A 20,340-nucleotide genomic window follows, 5' to 3' on the forward strand; every position below is an offset into this window, starting at 1 on the left:
TCAGCCCAGATCAGTATGCCCAGCCCTTCACCCTGTCACCGTGGACGACAGAGGGCAGGGTAAAGGGGACACAGGAAGGGTACATGTTGGTGTGGACTAAAGCAGGGGGTGGAGAGCACGGGCCACTGGCCGGTCCTGGGGAGCCGGGGCAGACGAGAGCCCTGTGAGGAGGGCAACTGGGATGTGGGCGGGGGGAGGTGGGGGAGGCTCAGGAGGGTCCACACGACCCCTTTCACGTCCCTTGGGGGTGTTGGATGTCAACCACAGGAGGAATGGCACCTTGAGAGCTCCGTGTCCCACCTTTGCCTGGGGGGCCAGGTGGGAGGTGTGAGGGCAGGAAGGTGCCCTGTGACTGGGGGAGCCGGGCTGGGGCCAGGAGGCCCGGAGTCTGCCGTTGAGAGGCCGTGGCACCGGGTGGGCCCTGTGTCCCAGGCTGCGGAGAGAGGGTTTCTCGGAGGCCCTAGTCTCTCTGGCCTTCTGGGATTCAGTCTGTGGGGTGGGGCGAGGGCTGTGGAAATTGGAACCTGGGCTCTGTCCCCACTGAGCTGGGCAGGAGGAAGGAGCCTGGGCCCAGAGAGAGCTGTGGGGATGGGGTCTGCTGGGTGGTGACAAGAAAGGCTGCCTGGGGGCAGGGAGTGGACCACATAAACCCTCAGGCCCCTCTCACCACCCTCATCCGCACCCCATCCCCATTCCCACTCCATCCCTGGGCCAACCATCTGGGGATTCTCTCCAGCTAGGATGTTCCAGCTCTTTATGTAAATTGAGGCACCCAGAGGATCCCGTGGTGTGTGTGTGTGTGTTAGCACGTGCGTGTATGTGTGTACAGGCATGTGCGTTATCCCCTAGGACTCTGGGGTGTGTACGTGTGTGTTACTGAGGGACCACCGGCCACAAGACCCAGGTGAGGTGGGCTGGGAGACTTTCTAGAGGAGGGCTTGATGCTGACATGCCTCTCACTTCTCACCCTGATGCCAGCCTCGCTCCTGCTGGGAAAAGGGAGAGGCCCGGGGAGAGACGGGAGCAGGGAGCTGAGAGGGGGTGGGAAGGATTGGGACCCTGGGTAGAGCCCGGGGCGGGGCTGACCAACCATTTGCCCACCCTCTCTGGGCCTCAGTTTCCTCCTCTGTCAAGTGCGGCTGGGACCTATTCAGCCCATGTCAAGGGGTCTCCCCCAGGACGAGAGGGGGCAGTGCCCATGGGAAGGGCTGGGGGTGGTGGTCCCAAGGCCATGGGATGGGAGGCAGGTTGGGGTGTAGGGGCTGGTGCTGGCCGGGCAGGGTGAGATGCCAGCCGCCCCCATCAGTGGCCCCTCTCGCCCCCAGATCCCCCAGATCAGCTACGCCTCCACAGCCCCCGACCTGAGTGACAACAGCCGCTACGACTTCTTCTCCCGCGTGGTGCCCTCGGACACGTACCAGGCCCAGGCCATGGTGGACATCGTCCGTGCCCTCAAGTGGAACTACGTGTCCACGCTAGCCTCGGAGGGCAGCTACGGCGAGAGTGGCGTGGAGGCCTTCGTCCAGAAGTCCCGTGAGGACGGTGAGTCCGGCGCCCGCCCTCAGGGTCGTGCTTGGGGACGGGGGGACGTCACAGCGTGGTGGCCGAGCGCTGCTCGGGAGCCGCTCCCTGGGTTCTGCCTTGGGCTCTCCTGCCCCGGGCCACCCCCTCATGGGCCTGAGTCTCTCCTCTGAGCCTGTGGCCTTGTGGGCGGGTGGCTGGGGGACTGCTGGGGGCTGGGGGTGGATGTGAGTGACTTTTGCGGACATGGCTGGGCAGACGGAGGGACTGTCAGTATCCCCAGCATGGGAGCTGATGGAACAGACCCTGTTCTCAGGCAGAGAGGAGGAGAAGGAGGTGGGGATGGAGGTGGGCTTGTTCAGTGGGGTCTCAGGGACCCAGGAGCCAGAGGCCGACCAGCAGCTTCTTGGAGCAAGGATTTGTCTGAGGGACTGGGAATTCAGAATCCTTAAACTTGGGCCGTGTGGTTAGGGGCAGGGGCTGCGGTGGGGCTGTGCCGGCCTCAGGGAGGTGGGTGCCCTGTGGGTGGGATTGGGGGAAGGGTGGGAAAGTGACGTGCTCTCCTCGGATCCTCCGCGCTTACCACAGGCCCCCTTGCCCCGCCGAGCTCACTGCGTTCCTGAATTGCCGTCCCCAGAGTGATAAACTTCTAGTTACCAGCAAGCAAGGAGAGGCTAAGCAGGCAGGGGTTGCCTCCACGGCAGGCCCAGACCTGGGCCTCTGGCCGGTCCTTTCCGATGGTCACACTGAGGCAGGACAGCCTGTGTGGGACTGTGTGTGTGGGCGTGCAGGGCAGCAGACAGGCCCCTGGGTCGGGGGCCCCACCTGGGCTGGTGAGCCCTGCCAAGCTGATTCAGAGCTGTGGGGGCCAAGGGACGGCTCCCGTGCTGCGTGGGGCATGGAGGGAAGCAGGGAGGCCCTTCCGCTCCTGGCGGACCCTCCTCCCCGCAGACAGGGCCCCTCTGCCTCCTCTCCTGGCCTCTCCCAAGGCCCCGTCTCTAAATAGCTCACTGTGGCGCCCTCGACCTTGGGGGATGGCGTCTCTATATTTATACCCGGAGAACCCCGGAACTCTAATTGCTTTTCCTAAGGACCGCAGAGTGTCCAGAGGCTGGCGTTGGTAACACCCTGCAGGCATAATCCTGCTATAAATCTCAGACAAGCCCCTTTAATTGTACAGCCGAAGCAGCTCGGGTGCTTGTAACCTGGCGGCGAGGGCGGCGGGGTGGTGGAAATGGGGTAGTGCTGACTGATGGCTGCGGCTCCAGCAGCTAGGCCCCCACGGAAGGAAGCAGGGGGTGGACAGACCCCATTCCCACCTGCAGGCAGGCTGGGCAGTGTCAGACTCCCGCCCCGCCCCCCGCCGACTGCCCACAAATCCTTTCTTTCTTTGCTCAGACTTGGGTACCTCTCTGCACTGGCTCCACCCATCCTGCTCTGCAGGCTCCTCTCCTCCCTGATGGCTTGAGTCCTTCCCCAAACAAGCCCACTGCCTTTCTGATTCAGGTGCAACCTCTGTTGGATTTGGGGACAAAAGTGCTGGATGGGGGTAGGGACAGAGGTCCAGAATCTTAGCGTTCAATTGTGTTTGGTCCCTGCCGTAGGGACCTGGAAGCCGCCCCCTGTACTCAACATAGCCTTCCCTATGCCGCTGGCACATGCCGAGCCCCTGTTTATACCGGGTGTTCTGGGGAATCTGCCCCACCAGATGAAGCAGGTACCCCCATTGTCCAGGGAAGGAAGCTGAGGCTCAGAGACACCAAATAATTGGCACCAGGTCACAGAGCAAGTTAGAGGCGGAGAAGGGATTTGAATCCAGGCGCGCTGGCTCCAGGATTAGAGGTCTTAACTGCTTTGTCACTCTGTCTTCTGCCCATTTCCCACTGCAGTAACTGAGACCCCTGTGGACCAGTCCTGTGCAAGGGATGGGGGTATGAAAGTCACGTGTGCGCACGCACGCGCGCGCGCACACACACACACACACTTGGCCTGGAGGGACACATGCTGATGTGTTAAGCGTGGGAGAGGCACGGGATTGGGGTGAGGTCAGGGCATTGCATTTTGGCTGAAGCTAAGGCTACTGTTTGAATTTTCTGCAAGCATCTAATCAGGCATTGAGTAGTTAGAGAATAGAAAGTCTACTCAAGATTTTTAAAAGGACCCCTAGAAAAATAAGAGAACTAGGTGCTCTGCCCGGGCCCAGCACAGGGTCACAGCTGTGCCCCTGCCGCCTGCATTCCTTCCCATTGCTGAGGGTCTGGCCTCCCACCTGGCCGGACCTCCCTCATCCGCAGACCCCCTGGCAGGGTGTGCAGCCCTGGGGCCCTGGCTGGGCAGCTGGGTCTCCCTGCCCCGCCTGCTAAATGAAATTTGATTTGGAGAACCACCTTTAGGCAAATGAAAAGAAAAGGAGAGAGAAAGCCACGCTCCAGCTGCCCAAATTGAAATCAGAATTGAGCGGCCAGTAGAAAGGGGCCGCTGTACCTTTTGCCTAATTCCTGTGAAAGATTAAAGATGTCTTTGGCTATATATCGTATTGATTCGTCCTCTGAAGTATAAATCATCTTCGCGTTGCTCAGAGGAGTGCCGGGGAGCGGGGAGGACGGGAGGGTGCGCTCGCCAGGCTGAGGGTGTACATCAGAGCCCTGGTGAGAGCTCAGCCAGCAAGTCCTGGGTGCCTGTGTGTGCTGGGCTCTGGTGGGTCCTTCAGGGAGCATAATTATGGCCTTTTTTTTTTTTTTTTTTGCTGTACGCGGGGCTCTCACTGTTGCGGAGCAACGGGCCTCTCCCGTTGCGGAGCACAGGCTCCGGACGCGCAGGCTCAGCGGCCATGGCTCACGGGCCCAGCCGCTCTGCGGCATGTGGGATCTTCCCGAACCGGGGCACGAACCCGTGTCGCCTGCATCGGCAGGCGGACTCTCAACCACTGCGCCACCAGGGAAGCCGATGGCCTTTTTACAGATGAGGAAACTGAGGCCAGAGAGGGTAGGTCACTTTCCCAAGGCTACACAGCCAGAACGTAGAGGAGCTGGGATTGGAGCCCAGCTCCATCCTCTGGGTGGGGAGCTCCTGGGTAGCACCCAGCACTATTGCACTATTGGGCCGTTGGCACAGGGCTTAGAGAAAGCTCTGGCGCTGCACTTTCCAGTCCCCATCAGCAGTGCCCTCCCACCCCAGTCCCTTGGTCATGTGGATTGCGCCCTGAGCCAGCCTGTGGCCCTTGACTGAACCCTGCACTGTGCCAGGCAGCCTCGCTGCACTTTCTTGAATCCTGATGACAGTGTTTGGTCCCCCTGTTACAGATGAGGAAACTGAGGCTCAGAGGGGTGAAGTGGCTGGCCCAGGCTCACACACTGAGGTGTTGGAGCAGGACTTGGAGCCAGGCTGTCAGCCCTAGGCCCTTTCCCCCACGCTATCCGTCTCCCCCAGCTTATATCACAGAGACGGCAGTGCATGTTAAGGAACAGGCCTCGACAGACAGACCTGGGCTCCGACTCAGCCACTTGCTGGCCACGTGATTCTGGGAAAGTCACTCAGCCTCTCTCGGTTTTGGTTTCCTCATCTGCGAAGTGGGGAAGAAACTGGTTGTTATCAGAATGAAACGTGCTCCCGGCCCATGGAGGTCGGCGCTCAGGAACGCACATGGGAGGGTTATGATTAGGGGTGTGGCTGCCTGGGCCCCAGCCCTCCCTGGTGCCAGCCGCTCTTGGGGAGGCCCGGGGAGTGATGGAAGGCCCGAGGGGGTGGTGCTGGGCCCTGCGTGGGGCCACAGGCAGTGTCCAAGGACAGGATGAGGGACAAAATCACAGGAGCCCTGGCCAGCCTGCTTGCCCTGGTGTCTGCAGCAGGTCGTGGGCGTGTGTGTGTTTTTGTGAGGTGTCGGGCACATCCCCCATCTGTGTGGTGTGCGCTCCTTCTGGCTGCAGGGCTCCCCCTCTCCCTGCCAGGCAGAGGCTGCCCAGGGGAAAGGCTAGGGACACAACCAGGCCTGGGATTAGGTACGTAGAGCAGGCCCTGCCTGGGCTCTGGAGCTAATGTGAGTGAGTCACCCTTGGAGGGAGATGAAGGCTAGAGGGGGTGGCACAGGTGGGGCCCCGCCCTCGGTGCCTCCCACCACTGTCCTGGGCGCTCTTGGGGGTTGGGGTCTGGAGTATGAACTTGTATACCCCCACAGCCTTTCCGTATCAGTGGGGCCTTGTGTGAGCCTCAGTTTACCTGCACTAGTGCTCCATTTCACAGATGAGGACAACCAAGGCTCAGGGAAGTCAAGGGGCCTAAGATCACAAGGAAATGTTGAGTGTCAGAGCCCAGGGCTCCTGTGTGGGTGACAGGACAATGGATAATATTAGTAGGTAACATTTATGGAGCCCTCCTGTGGACCAGACCCCATTTTATGTGCTTCATACATGTTAACTCATTTGTCTTTCAAGACAACTCCATTATACAGATGGCAATACTGAGGCTCAGAGAGGTTAAGTAACTCCCCTGAGGCCACACAGCTGGAAGGTAGCAGGAGTGGGATTTGAATCCAGCGTGGCCTCCTGATCTCTGGTGCACGTCATAGGAAGGACACACAGGTCAGCTCTGGGCAGGGGCATCTCCACGGGGCCACCTTGGGAGTTTGGTTCTCTAATGAGTGATTCCAGCACCCTGGGCACATCTAGGCCTGTACTCCTAGGGTGAGAATGGGAGGGCCTTTCTGGGTGTGGCGGGAAGGGACGTGGGAGCCTCAGGCCTGCTCCTTGAAGGATGTCCTGTCCCTCGCACGGTGGAAAATTTAAAGTCTCATCTCCCTGCTGTGTCCCCGCATCCCCCATTGGTATTCCGGAGATGCTGGTGAGTCAAGCTGTTGCTGGTCTGACCTCCAGGTCCAACTCCCAGGGCTGAGCGTCAGACTTGCATTTAGATGGGCCCGTCTGCGCGGCGGAGTGGCAGGGCTGGCAGCTGGAGGCCCAAGGCTGGGGCATCTCATCCCTCTGGCTCTGTGACATCTCTAGACTCAACTTCTCCAGCTGTAAACAGAGGCTCCAAGGGGAGTGGGGAGGAGCTGGCCAGCTGGAAAGAGCCGTGCCACCCGGAGGGGATGGCACTGCTCATCCTTCTGGGAGACTAGAGAGGAGAGAGGTTTGCCCCAGGGCACCCCCAGGATCCAGCAGCTCCCCTTTCTGCTGCCTGCCCTCCCGGACCTTGTCTCCTTCCACTCCCCTCTCAGGCTCTTCTCCAGTCACACCAGCCTCCTCACGGCTCCTCTAACACTCCAGGCACAAGCCCACCTCAGGGCCTTTGCACTGGCTTCTCCCTCTGCCCAGAAAGCTCTGTCCCTGGTTGTCCATGTGGCTGCATTCTCAGTGCATTCAGCTGCCTTCCCAGGGGTCCCCTCTTCAGAGGGGCCTCTCTGACCACTGAGTCCCCAGTCCACTACTCTCCATTCCATGCTCCCTGCTCTGTTTTTCTTTATAGCATTGACAAGTACATTTTTATTTGTTTATGGTTCATGACAGCAGAGATTTTTTGCCTGTTTTGTTCTCTGGTACCTCTCCAGCCTCTAGCACAGTCCCTGGCACACAGTAGTTGCTCAGTAAATGTTTGTGGGATGGGTGATCATGAAATCCAGCCGCCTACTCACTTCTTTAGCCCTTCTTCCCATCCTAGGCCTGAAAGGTTGCTCTCCCAGTCTATAGAAGGGCAGACTGAGGCTGACAGAGCACGGGCTTCTGGGGTCAGGGTGCCCTGGGACCCTGCCCTCCCCTCTGAGCTCCTGGCTGCCCCCAACCCTATCCTGACTCATCGAGGACAGATATCCTTTCCACCGCAGCGCCTGCCTCGGGATGCTTTGTTCTAGGTGCTGCCTGCCCCAGAGGGCAGGAACAGGAAGAGGCTCAGCCTTCCAGACCCCGCTCGAGTCTCCCACTGGCCTGGACTTCATGGATTTATTTCACATCCACTGGGTACCCAGCCCCTGCGCGAGGAGAGGAGAGAGGCAGTGGGCTCTGCCAGCTCTCAGCGGGCGTGGGAAGAGCAGTGCCCACCCAGACCTGGCACCCTGCCCTCCTGCAGGAGGTGCCCAGGAGAATTTGCCTTAATAATTGAATGAAGGGATGTGATGACGCATGTGTTGAGGTGAAGAGATAAACTCCAGGGTTGCAAGAGGCCCAGTGCATCAAGATGGGCAGTCCAGCAGGGCTTGGAGGAGGGATACTTGGACAAGTGGAGAGGAAGGAAGGGGTGTGCCAGGTGGGGAAACAGCGTGAGCACAGCCTGGAGGAAGGAGTGAGCAGGCAGATGGGACCCCAGTGAGGGGCCTGGCCTGGTCCTAGTAGCCGTGGGATGGGGACCCATGTGAGATGGAGCGGAGCTGTTTCTTTCAGGTCAACCCTGCGTTTAACAGTTTTTTGGCACTTGGGGTTGTTGTGTCCACCTGCCATGTCCAAGTTACATAGGGCCCTGGGGAGTCTTCTCTGCCCATCACGGCTCAGTGCCAAGGCCCCTCCTCCCTGCAGACTTGCTTACCCAGGGAGGCATATGATCTTCCCCTAGGCTGGCCTCCTGGGAACCCCAATCATACCTGTCCCAGTGCTTGTTGAATTCCCCCTCTTCCTCTTCCACTTGACTGGGCCCCTTGAGGCCGTGGAAGGAAGGACCCCCTTGGCTCTGTGTCCTTCGCCGTCCCTCGCCCACAGTGGGGCCTCAATAGATGTCTGTAGGATGAACAGATGACCAGCCCTGTGCCCTTGGGCACGTCATTGCCCTTCTGGGGCCCCCGTCTCTCATCTGTGACAGGAGTGGGCACATCAGCTCATCTGCAGGGTCCAGCTCTGACATCTGGCAGGCTGGGTCCTCCTAGCCCGAGGCCCCTGACTCCAGGCATCCTTCTCGTAAGCAAAGCCTCATCATGGGGTCACTTCAGGCTTGGTCTTTTGGTTCAGGGATGAGTGGGTCCAACTGTATGGGGACAGAGCCTGGAGCATGCGACCTTCTCACCCTCAGTCAGGTGAAATGTGGTTGAGATTAGCCGATGGGGCAGGGCGCTGGAAACAGGGAGGCATCCTGCCACTGGCTTTGGGTTGGTGTATAAGAGAGCAGGGTGGCTTGTAGCATCTTCTTGAGGGGAGACCTCTGGGCCTCACAGCCCAGGGACCTTCAGCCCTGCCCACTGACCAATGCATTTTCCAAGAATGTGGGAGGGCAGTGGACCCCACCCCGGAGCCAGTCCCCACCATTCTAGCTTATCACCCAGGCTGCCCTCAACTTGAGACAAATTGCATCTTCCTCTCCCTTGCTCTGCTGCCCGTCACTGCTCTGTGGGTGGAAATTCAGTGGACTTGGTATGGGCATCCCCTGCCAAGCTGTGAGGCCCACCACGTGCCAGCTGGGTCTCCGGGATGCTCTGCGAGATTGGCAAGGTGCTGGCATCAGCGTGGCTGCTCAGTGATTACCCAGTCTCTGTCCCGCTTTGAAGGTGAACCCTGCGCTGTCTGGCCTGCCGTGGGGACTTCGCCTGTCCGCTCTAATTGCTCCGCCCCCCCGGCCTTCAGTGCGGTGCTGCTCTAATTGCTCCACCCCCCCGGCCTTCAGTGCGGTGCTGCTCTAATTGCTCCGCCCCCCTGGCCTTCAGTGCGGTGCCGCTCTAATTGCTCCGCCCCCCCGGCCTTCAGTGCGGTGCTGGCACCTCTTGATTTCGTGAGTCCCGTGGGTTGGGTGTCATCAGGCCACTTTTCCTCTCTCTCTGACTCATCTCTGATGTGTTCGCCCTGGCCTATCACAATGGGGACATGCTCCCATCCGAGTTCGCCTCTAAGCTTGACGGGATTGACAGGAGGAAGGAGACAGAATGGACGCCGAGCCCTTTTTGCTCTGAGTTTGCATCCCTTCCCTCTTGGACAGGAAGCAACATTTTCTTTCACCAGGCTTTTTTGTGGAACATGTTTGAAGATTTCTTCCAGGTCTAAAAAAGTTTTCCTTTGCTGGTTGCAGCCCCTTTGTGAATCCTGTCCTCCCTGGATGATGCAGTAGAGTGGAGGGCTTAAGAGCCCAGATGCTGGCTTGGCCACCATGAACTGTGCAATCTTGAGCAGTCACTTGGGGGCGCTGGGCTTCAGTTTCCACCTCATGAAATGGGAATATTTATAGCACTTCCCTGGACTTCCCTGGCAGTCCAGGGGTTAGGACTCCGTGCTTCCATTGCAGGCGGCCCGGGTTCGATCCCTGGTCAGGGAACTAAGATCCCGCAAGCTGTGCAGTGCTGCAGAAAAAAAAAAAAAAAAAAGAAGCACTTCCCTTCTAGGTTGCCATGAGCATTAAATGAGTTAATACATGTAAAGCACTAACTAGCACAGTCTGGGCCCTGCACTAAGCACTAAGCTTCTGGAGGTGTAAGTTTCATCATTATTCATCAGAGTGGGAAGTGAGGATCGGGACCCAGTTCTAGTCCTGGCTCTGTCTCTGGGTGGCTGTGTAACACTGGGCTGGTCACTTTCCCTCTCTGAGCCTCAGCTTCATCACCAATGTGAAGGTGATGGGTCAGGGGACCTCTGAGGTCCCCCGTGATGTGGGTCTTTGCATCTCTCACCCATCTCTCTTGGCTTTTCTGTCCTCACCACATGGAGGTCCGGGTACCATGGGGTGGGCCTCTGGCTTCTGCTGTGTCTATGTTCTTGAGCCCAGACCTGAGCCCACAGAGTAGCCACATCTGCAGCATCTGTTTCCTCAGCTCCTTTGGCCTCTTTGGTCTATTTATTTATTTTTTACCTTTGAGCCTTTTGACAAACACATCTCTAAACCTGGTCTGAACCCCATTGTCTTCAAGTTCATTTTCCTGCCCTTGTTTATTTTTCCTCCCCTTCCTTGAGCCTCTGCACTGGAGCATGTTGGGATCTATCCTCCGAGGCTCCCACATTTAGGAATCCCTTCCGATTTCTTCCCCTTTGTTAAAGAGCAGGTGGCAAAGGCCGTTGACCTTTCCCTGCCCCCCACCACCCCCAGCTCCGGTCTGGGCCTTGACCCCCAGGAAGCCCTCTTCACCTGTTTGTTGACTACTGGCTTTGAGCCTGTTTTCCTATCTGAGGCAGGGTTCCAGCACCCCCAGCCCCCTACTCTGAGCTTCTTGGAGGTGTCACCGAAGCAAGCCCCATCTCCCCTTTCCCTGCACTGTGGCTTCCTTCCCGCCCTACCCTGAGGCTCCTACTTCAGGCCAGTATGGGGCTGCTGAGTGTCCTGGGTGGGTTCTGGTTTCAGACTCATCCCCTACTCCTCTGTGACCTTAGGCAAGTCACTGCCCCTCCCCAAGCCTCCAGTTCTTCATCGTAAGACCAGGAAGGGGCTGTGCGCCTTTTTCAATGGGCTCATGCATGTCGTGGACACATGGAGGGATGCCTGCAGCCATTTTTGCCTTATTATCCTGTGTCACCCACCCAGCCCTCTTCCCAGAGCCTTTGAGCCCCAGGCTCTGCCTCCTGCACCAGCCCCTCAGGCAGCCCGGCCTGGTCTGTGTGAAGACCCCTGGACCTCCTTTTGTTTTAATATACAATTTTCTAGGGAACATTTCATTACCCATCCTCATCGAAGCTACCAGACCCTGGCCCCAGCTGCTACACAGCCGCCCTGAGAATTGTCCCTGTTTTACAGAGGAGGTGACCGTGGCTCCGGCTGCCCAAGGGCTGGTGCAGTCCCTCACAGCTTGTCGGATGCAGAGCTGGGATTTGCATTCTGGTCTGTGTGACTCCCGGAGCTCAGCTGGAGGGAAGGAAGGTGGGCGGAGCCCTCCTTTCAATGAGCTGTCTGATGCCTTTCACCTGGCTTCTCCAGGGAAACGTTGGTGGGTCAGTCAGATGGCTGGACCTTGGAGGACCTCCCCTTCCCCCTCCCCCCCCCACACCGCTGCACACAGAGGCCAGAGGTTCTCTCAGGGCCAGGGAAGGAGGAAGGGGAGTGGCTCCTGTGATGGACAACGTTTGTGTGACAGGAGTCACCAAGTCACGTGTGGCCTTGGATGAGCCTGTGAGGGGCTCTGTCTAAAAGTGGGTGTCACGGGGCCTGGAGATCAGGAGGAATGCATCCCCTGATGGTCACCTTTTCAGTGATGGCTTCCCTCGTGCTCCTGGGGTTTTTAGGGACTCAGAAGGAGAGAGTCCAGGCCTCTACATCACAGAGCGTGCTCTGCGGGGATGTGGCTGGTAAGGAGGGCAGTGGGGGCATTTCTCCAGCCCTTTCACCCCTCACTTCTATACAGTAATTAATTCATTTGCTCTATAGATATTTACTGAGCACCTGTTATGTACCAGACATTGAACCAGGACATGGGGGATACAGCAGCGAACTAAACAGATGAAGATTCCTGACCTTGTGAGCTCATGTTTGGGGAGAGAGATAGAGGCAGCTTATAGTAAACAAGTAAATACATCACCGTATAACAGAATTTCCGATAGGAACTGATGGGCATTTCTATGAAGAAGAACAAAGCAGCATAAGTGTACAGAAGGTGCAGGTAGGGGAGACTATAACACAGGTGGTCAAGGAAGGCTTTTCTGCAGAGGTGACATTCAGGCAGAGCCCTAAATACAGTGAGGGAGTGAGCCATGCAGAGATCTGTGGAGAGAGTGCCCCAGGCAGGAGAATCGGCAAGTGCAAAGGCCCTGAGGTAGCAGCCTGCCTGGCATTTGGGGACTATAGCCAAGAAGAAGGAGCAGAGTGAATGACGGGGAGAGACGTAGAAGGGGAGGAGCCTATCACAGGGAACCTTCTGAGCCACTGTGAGGACTTTGGCTTTTGCTTTGAGTGAGATGGGAGCCATGGGAGCGTTGTGAGCAGAAGAGGGACGTGAATGGACTTGGGTTTACTAGGATCCCTCTGGCCACTGTGTGGGGCAGAGACTGTGGGCCTGAGGCAGGAAGGCCAGTGAGGAGGCTACTTCTGTCCTCCAGGGTAGAAGGGATGATGACTGGGACCAAGGGGCTGGGAGTGGTGAGAAGAGACAGATCTGGGGTATGTTTTGAAGCTCGAGCCCACAGGACTTGCTCCCGGGTTGCGTGTGGGCAGAGGGCAGGGGCGTCGCCCAGGCGGTCCTGGCTTCAGCACCACGGACAGCGCCAACACCAGACACGGGGGAAGCCCTGGTTGGCTCAGGTCCCCAACAAACAAATGGCCAGTCCCTCGGTGCTGACCGGAGCCTCATCTGTAAAGTGCTGGTCCCTTCCCCTCGATTTTGTTATCCATTTCTCTTTTAGCCAAATATGTTTATTTCTGGGCACTGCTGCGAATCCATTTTGGGATGAGGCAGGTTTGAATGCAATTATATAGCTGGGATGAGAGGTTTGGAAGCAGTTGTATCCAAAAATCTCTGCATCTGGCTAAATTGTGTTGTATGGAGTGGGGTGCTAGGATGGGAACTGGGGGAAGGGGAGCTTCCTTGAGGAGGGGGTGATGGGAAGAGAGCCTTGAAGAACTGTGGGCCTGTCTCAGAGGAGCAGCAGGGTGCTCTGGGTAGGGGAGCTGAGTGACTGAATGTGGTTATTCATGATGCCCTCCTTCTGAGAGTGAGGAGGGGGCAGCATTCCTGACACTGAGCAGGGTAGGTCGGCCCATGGAAGACAGTGCTGACCCTCAGGGCTTCCACGGACTTGCTGTGTGTCTGTCCTTTGGCTCTCAGTTTCTCCAACTGTAAAATGGGGTAATTGTAGTCCCTACTGTGCTGGTTATTGTAAGAATGACAAAAATGGGTGAATTAACCATCAGAAAGGCCAAGAAAGGGCTGGAGGGGTGAGGGGCTGCCTCTGAGGCCTCAGACCCCAAGGGTGAGCACTTGGCCTCTTCCTGGTTGGTTGTTCCCAGTCCCTTTGTGACCGTCCTCCTTGTTCTCCCTGACTCATGTGGCGGGTTATATCTGTGCCCCATTTTGCTGTAGACAGAATGATCATATGGATATTCTATGCAAATTCTTATTTTTAACGAGCCAGAAGGAAAGCTAACGACCATCTTGCAGATGTATTGGGGCCCGAGGGAGGCCTTGGGATGGGGGAGGAAGCAGGGGACAAAGTGACAAGCAAGAGGAGATAGGAGGGAGGAAGGGGAGAGGAAATGGAGCGGGGTTGGGGTGGACACAGTAGGGGCTGCAGAGCAGTGGAGGGGAAGCACGGGCTCTGTTTACCATCTCTCAGAACCTCTCTGCCTGCCCCATTTTAAGATGGGGAAACAGGCTCGGAGAGAGGTGGAAGCGTGCCAGATACCCCAGAGCTGGGAGAGAGAGAGAAAGGCAGAGGAGAGGGAGCAGATGGGCTGGAGAAAGGGAAGGTGGAGGCAGCTGGGACTAGGCTCTGGGACTCGGTTTCCTTATCTGTATGATGGTCATAGCACCTAAGACGTGGGCTGATTGGGAGGAACTAATGAGAGAACATGTGCAAACATTATTCGACTGAAGAGTGCTGCCTGAATATGAGGGGCCGTGGAGTAACGTGTGTGTGGGGGAGAGGGAGAGGATGGGGCAGGGGACCGAGTCGGGGAGACAGGAAGACGAGGGTGGAGGGACGGGAGCTGGAGACGGGGGTAAGAGGCCTTCTGGACAATAGGCCAGCTCTTAATTAATTAGTCCATTCATTCATTTGTTCATTCATTCATTCATTCATTCCTCAGCATCTATAGTCTACTTCATAGAGGGAAGTCGGCTCCCAGAGGGCAGGATTCTTGTCTGTCCGATCCGTGGCTATCCCCGTATTGTTGAGGGCAGCATCTGGCACCAGGAAGAGCTTAAATTGTTGCTGAATCAATGGATGTTCTGTGCCCGGCAGTGGGCCCAGCAGTGGCCATCTCCCTGGAGCTCAGCGGCATCTAGTCCAGTAATTTCCCTTCCCTGGGCTAAGTGCAGTGGTTGAGACATTGCGATCGTTACTGGCACCCAGGGGAGAGGGAGCCTGGGGACAACTACGAAGGCTTCCTGGAGGAGGGGGCCTGAGATGAATCTTCGAGAACTGACAGAAGCTGACTTGAAGGAATCTGGGAAGGGGAACTGGTCATAAAGGCAGAGGGAACAGTCTAGTGTTCTGAACTGCAGGTGCTCTTGGAGGTGGGGAGTGATGGGAGCTGAGGCCGCAGGGCCTGAGGACTGGGCTGAGGGGTTTGGATTTTGCCCTGAGCCCTGAGGGAGGTGAGAGCCAGCGAAGGTGGGAGGGAGGGGTGTGCTGGGGTGGGATCAGTTTTGGTGGAGAGGTGGGGTGGCCAGGCTGGGCAGGCTGAGGTGTGCATGCAGGTGTGGGGCTCTGGTCTGGTCAGGCAGTGCCGACAGGAGTCGGGGGGCACAGGGGATTCGGGCCTGAGGGGTCAGCTGGCTGCTGCCAGGTGAGGCTGGACCCGCCCCCGGGGCATGGAGCCAGCCTGGAGAGGGGCCAGAGCTCTGCTTTAGATTAATTAAAAGACCTCTTGGGCTTCCCTGGTGGCGCAGTGGTTGAGAGTCCGCCTGCCAATGCAGGGGACATGGGTTCGTGCCCCGGTCCGGGAAGATGCCACGGAGCGGCTAGGCCTGTGAGCCATGGCCGCTGAGCCTGCGCGTCCGGAGCCTGTGCTCCGCAATGGGAGAGGCCACAACAGTGAGAGGCCTGCGTAACGCAAAAAAAAAAAAAAGACCTCTTAACTCTGGGCAGTCCCACCGGGGCCGGAGTGCCTGGAGAGCATTTAAATGTCAACATAAATATCACAATGACCCGAGTCCCTCCTGTTACTTAGTGTCTAGATTCCCAAGATGTCCCTTGTATTACAACATGGGACAGTCTCTCACTATGAAACATGTCCGACCCCAAATGCCTGTTGAGAAAAGCTAGCAGATGGTAGCATCCCCTGCCCCAGCTCTGGCCTCCACAGGAAGGGCAAGGTCAGCTGAGCACCCTTCTCCCACCTGCCCTCCCCGGCTGCCCTCCCGAGGCCCACTCAGGGTTGCTCCCAGGATCCAGGCCTGGAGTCCCCTTTCCAGCCCTCCCTGGTCCCTGTCTCTCCACTCCCAGATCTGGCCAAGTAGGCCCCAGGCTGTGGGGCCGCAAGCTTTTCCCCAACAGCGTCGGGAAAGCCTGGGGCAGGTTTTGGGGGGTGGGGTGAGTGCTTCTCCAGCTCAGGGCCACATCTGGGCCTCTGCCCCTGACCTTTGTCTACCAACTCTTAACTAACCCGAGTCCCAGGCAGCCCAGCACCTCAAGAAAGCCCCCGACGGTCCACAGGGTTGGGCTGGTGTCTGCGCTGTCCTCACTGCCCTCCTCCACCACAGCCAGTTTGTGGAGCACACTCATGCCCACCGTCTCATCCTCGTTCCTGGCCGGGGGCATCAGCGGCCCCATTTTCTGGCTGAGGAAACTGAGGCCTCACCCCAGGTACATCCAGAGCCAGGGCTGGGCCCAGACCCCCATTCCTTGCATTTCCTGCTGTTCTGCCATCAAAAGGGTCGGCCTGGAGGAGCCAGAGCCCGGCTGCTCACCGTCCCTCCCCCCGCCCTGGCCTGAAGAGGACGGCTGGTGTGGGAGAGGGTCCAGGAGGACTTCATTACCCAGTGCCTGCTTGTGGCACGTTGGGGGGGCCTGAGCCCGCCGCCAGTAGGGAGACATGCTTGGCCTGCCTGGGTAATTACATCTCAACATTTCATTTTGCTTGTCAGTTTCCACTTCCTGGGGATGTGGGCTCCTAAATATTTCATCCCAGCCGCAGCTGCCTGTTTCTTTCTGGCCAAACCGCAGGCCCGGCTGCCGACCCCGAGCCCTGGCCCCTCCCTGCCCAACTGAGCCTCGCTTCCTGTTCTGGGCTGGAGCTGGCCAGAGGTCATCTTCTCCATGCCCCTACCCCACACGGAGGTCTCTACCACCAGCGCAGCGCTGTCTTCTCTTCCCAAGGGATCTGGGGTGAAGAGGCCAGACAGACAACATTGCCAGAAATTAGGCTCAGTTCAACCAACATTGATTGAGCACCTCCTGTATGCCTGAGACTCTGATGGAAACCAGGGAGTTAGGAAAGAAAAAGATACAGTCAAGAAGGAAAGCCCCTTGAAGGGGCTTATGGGCTAATGGAGGAAAAGGACAACAGTGTTATAACAGCAAACACTTATTGAGTACTTATATGCCAGGCACTGTTACATGGATTAACTCACTTATTCTTCATGCTTTCTTATGAGGAGACAAGGCCCAGAGAGATGAGTAACTTGTCCAGAGTCACACAGCTAAGAAGTGGCAGAGCCAGGATCTGAACTCAGGCAACCTGGCTCCAGCCTTCATGCCCTGAAGCATGAGAGTCACAAACCGACAGCCTAGGCAGAGGATGGCGGGTGCCAGTGGGGAGGGGTGAGGTGAGAGCCGGGCTGGGCAGTGATGAGTCCCCACTCTGGGATGTTTTGTGGGGGACGAGGTGCAGAAACTGAGCCCCGAGGTGGGGTTGGGCAGGTGGGGAAGCAGGAGGGGTATTTCTGGCAGAGGGACCAGCAAAAGCTCCAGGGTGGGAAAATTTGAGTCGCGTTGGAGAAAGTGGTCTTGCTGTAGAGTGTGGAGTGAGGCTGAGGAAGGGGCTGAAAAGCCGCTATGTGATCTCAGCCCCTAGGTGTGTCACTGGAGCTGGGCTGTCTTGTTCTGAAAGGGGTTTTTCAGCAGAGGACTCAGCTAACACTCAGCAGTCCTGTTTCTGGCTGCTGGCTGGCCTGACTTGCTGTGTGAGCCTTGGGCAGACTCCTTTCGCTCTCTGAACAAAATCTGAGGAATGGGCGGGATTCCCTCAGTAGAAGAATGCCGGGCATGGCCACTGAGAGTGGGGGGAGGTGGGCCTGGGGGGAAGGGGTCTCCTGGGGGCCCTTGGGGTGGAGGCCGGCCAGAAATCAGTCTCAGGGCCCCTCCCCGCTCAGTCCCCTCCTGCCACCACCTGGCCTCCACCACCTCTGCTTCCTTCTCTCTCTCTCTCTCTCCTTTTTTCTGCTTTTCTTGCTTCAAAGGTGTTTTACCTAAATGGGTTTGTGTTAAGATATTAGGTCGATCACTCAGCAAATTTCCCTCTGCTCAGAGCTGAGCACCATGAATAATGCAGCTCTTAGCAGCTTGTGCTGCTTAACGGCCTCCCAGCGAGGGGACAGCAGCACTCAGCTCAGGGGCTCTGAGCCCCACAGCTGCCCTGGCTGGTCCCCCACAGCCTGCCTCCCCCCCTCCCCAAAATATCCCCCCAGGGGCCAGGTGATCCCTTTAATCCTCACAACACCCCTGCCACGTCTGGGGAGTGGCGAGAATGCCCTCCCATTTTACAGATGCAGATGTGGAGGTGCAGAGAGGTTGGGTGACTTGGCTCTTATCAAGTAAGGGATTGAGGTGGGATGAGGGCCCCATCTGTGCCCAGCCTCGGCCTCCTGTGTCACAGCAGGCCAGCTCTCTGATGCCTGTGCCCCCCGTACCTGCAGGTCCAGCCCGATTCTCTATGGGGGCAGGAGGGTGTGAGTGGACGGCCTGGTTTCAGAGGAAAGTTGAGGACTTTGCCCTGATGGGGGCACTGAGGCTCCTCGGTAAATAGTTGTACCCCTCCACCCAGTCACGACCCCATGCCCGTTAGCACCCCCCAGCCGGGCTCCCCTGCACCAGCAGCAAAGGAGAGGTGTTGATGGTACTAACGTGTGGCCGGGCTGGCTGGTGGAGATGTGGACAGCTGACTTGTGTGCCTGGGTCTGCGGCTGTGTGGCTGTGTGGAGGGTGTGACTTTGGGAGGTTGGGCGTGGTGAGTGTGGCTGTGTGGGGCGGTGTGGTTAGTGTGTGAGCCTGTGTGGCTGTGAGATTGTGTGAGGTTGTAGTGATGTGTGGTATGTGATTGTGTGAGGGTGTGTGTCACCATGTGTGTGTGGTGGGGCGGGGCTGGGAGTGATGCAGGGGTGGGGAGATGAGCTGAGTGTGTTCAGGAAAGAAAGGATGTGTGTCCTGCCTTGGATAGACCCTGGGCCTCTAGGCTAAGGCCCCAGGTTCTTCCCAGCACTCTGTCCCTGTGGACATCTCTCAGTTTTAGCTGGTGTCTCTGGTCCCCAGAGCATCTCTCACCAGCCCTGGGTCCTGACCCAAGCTGGGTGATGAGGTCCCTGCCCCCCTACCTCAGCAGCCCCCACCCCCACTAGGACTTGCTCCCCAGTGGCTTTGGCTCCAGGAGGCCAACCCAGGCCTTCACAAACACCATCGCATTTGACCCTCACTCCAGCCCCACCGGGCTTTTTTCCCATTTTACTGATGGGAAGCCTGATGCTCAGAGAGGCTAAGTAACTTGTCCAAAGTCACACAGCCAGGAAGCAGTGGAGCAGGCATCTTCCCCTCTGTCTCAGACTGGAGGGGAGGGGAAAGCCAGCAGGTGCAGTATCCACGCTTTGCACAAACCTTTGATGGGGTATATCAGGGAGACACCTGCAGGTGGGAAACCGGAGTGACTGTTTCCCCCTCATTGTCCCTTGGTACCTGGGTCTTCCTGGCTCCAGCCAGATCTCTCACAGTGGGCCCACCGTGCCCACAGGGCTGGAGTCGCCTTGCGCTCATGCCCTTCTCTACTGGCCCAGCTGTCTTCGGCTCTGGCCCTTGGGGCCCGGCCAGTTTGCATGGCTATCTTATACTTCTCCACTTGTTCTTTTGCATGTGCATTTCTTGAGCGCTGGTAGCAAGGAATTTGCCTCTAGGTGGAGAAGTAAGTTCCCAACAGAAGGCAGGACTGAGAGAGAGGTCCTGGTGTGCATGACGCCCAGCACCATGTGTACTTGGAGCTCACCAGTGTGTCCTGCATGCGCTGTGCATGGATAACCTTTGCAGCCCAGAGCCCGGCACAAAGTGGGTGCCCAGAGCCTGTGCATGCAGACATTCGGGCACTCCGTGTGACCAGGTGGTGGCTCAGAGGGGAGGTCATAGTGGGCTTTGGGGGTCAGGGAGGCTCCCAAAGGAAGTGGGAAGGTTTGAGCAGGTGGCTACCTCAGATTCCTACAGAGCCTCTGCCCCTCTGCCCGTGCCAGCGGCTTCTGCCCCGCCAGCCCTCCCATCCCTGTCAGTCGGGCACTCAGTGACTCATTCAACCGGCAAGCGTGGGTCACTGCCCGACCCGAGCAGGCACAGCACGTGTGCTGGGCCCAATGAGGGCTGGGGTGGAGAGACAGACGCGGAGGAGAAACTGGGGCCCAGCAAGGGAAAGGCTAGCCGAGGGAACAGCCTCTGCTAAGGCCTGTTGGGGCGGCAGATGTGGTCGGATGGTGGATTTTTGTAGGGACCAGACCTGAGGAGGAGATGTGGCCTTGAATGTCACACACACACACACACACACACACACACACACACACACGGGTGGGGAACCACCAAGGGCTGCAGGCAGGGAGCCATGTGTCAGAGGGATTTGTGCTTTAGAAAGAGGATGGAGTGGACACTGGAGGGTGGAGAGTCGGGCCGGGAGTGGAGCAGACAGGGGGATGGTGGCCGTGAACCAGGCTTGAGCTGCCTCCCGGAGAGCCCTCAAGCCCTCTATGGAGCCAGAGCCAGCCAGAGTGCGGGTCCACCCCTCGCTGTGCCCCCCAGCCCCGCTCACCCCGGACAGCCACAGGTTAGGGGGCATTCGCTCAGGGCCTGGGTGCCTTCCTGACCTCAGGCACCCTTTTAGCCACAGCTCTACTGCCTGGAATCTGCCATGTGGCTCCATTTACTTAGACAAGGACTTCCTTCCTGGTTGAAAACAAAAGTAACACCATGTTAGTCACTGAGCCCTCTGAGTAACTCCCTTTCCTGAGAGATGGTTTGGAGTGGGAGGGAAAGAAGGGAGGACCAGGGAGAAAGACCTCTGTGTGTGAGTGTGTGTGTGTGTGTGTGTGTGTGTGTG

The 20,340-nt window shown here is 57.9% G+C and overlaps 1 protein-coding gene across 2 annotated transcripts in view; it reads left to right on the forward strand.

The window, feature by feature from the left end:
* The window catches only part of GRM4 (glutamate metabotropic receptor 4), a 98,383-nt gene that overhangs the window by 33,956 nt on the left and 44,087 nt on the right, over positions 1 to 20,340 (forward strand). For both annotated transcript variants that reach the window (XM_033863693.2, XM_033863694.2), the window contains exon 2: positions 1,326 to 1,542. In XM_033863693.2, the coding sequence (XP_033719584.1) occupies positions 1,326 to 1,542 (217 nt within the window). The remainder of the gene's footprint in view (positions 1 to 1,325; positions 1,543 to 20,340) is intronic.

Source organism: Tursiops truncatus, chromosome 10 (assembly GCF_011762595.2).
Source record: "Tursiops truncatus isolate mTurTru1 chromosome 10, mTurTru1.mat.Y, whole genome shotgun sequence".
NCBI lineage: Eukaryota > Metazoa > Chordata > Mammalia > Artiodactyla > Delphinidae > Tursiops > Tursiops truncatus.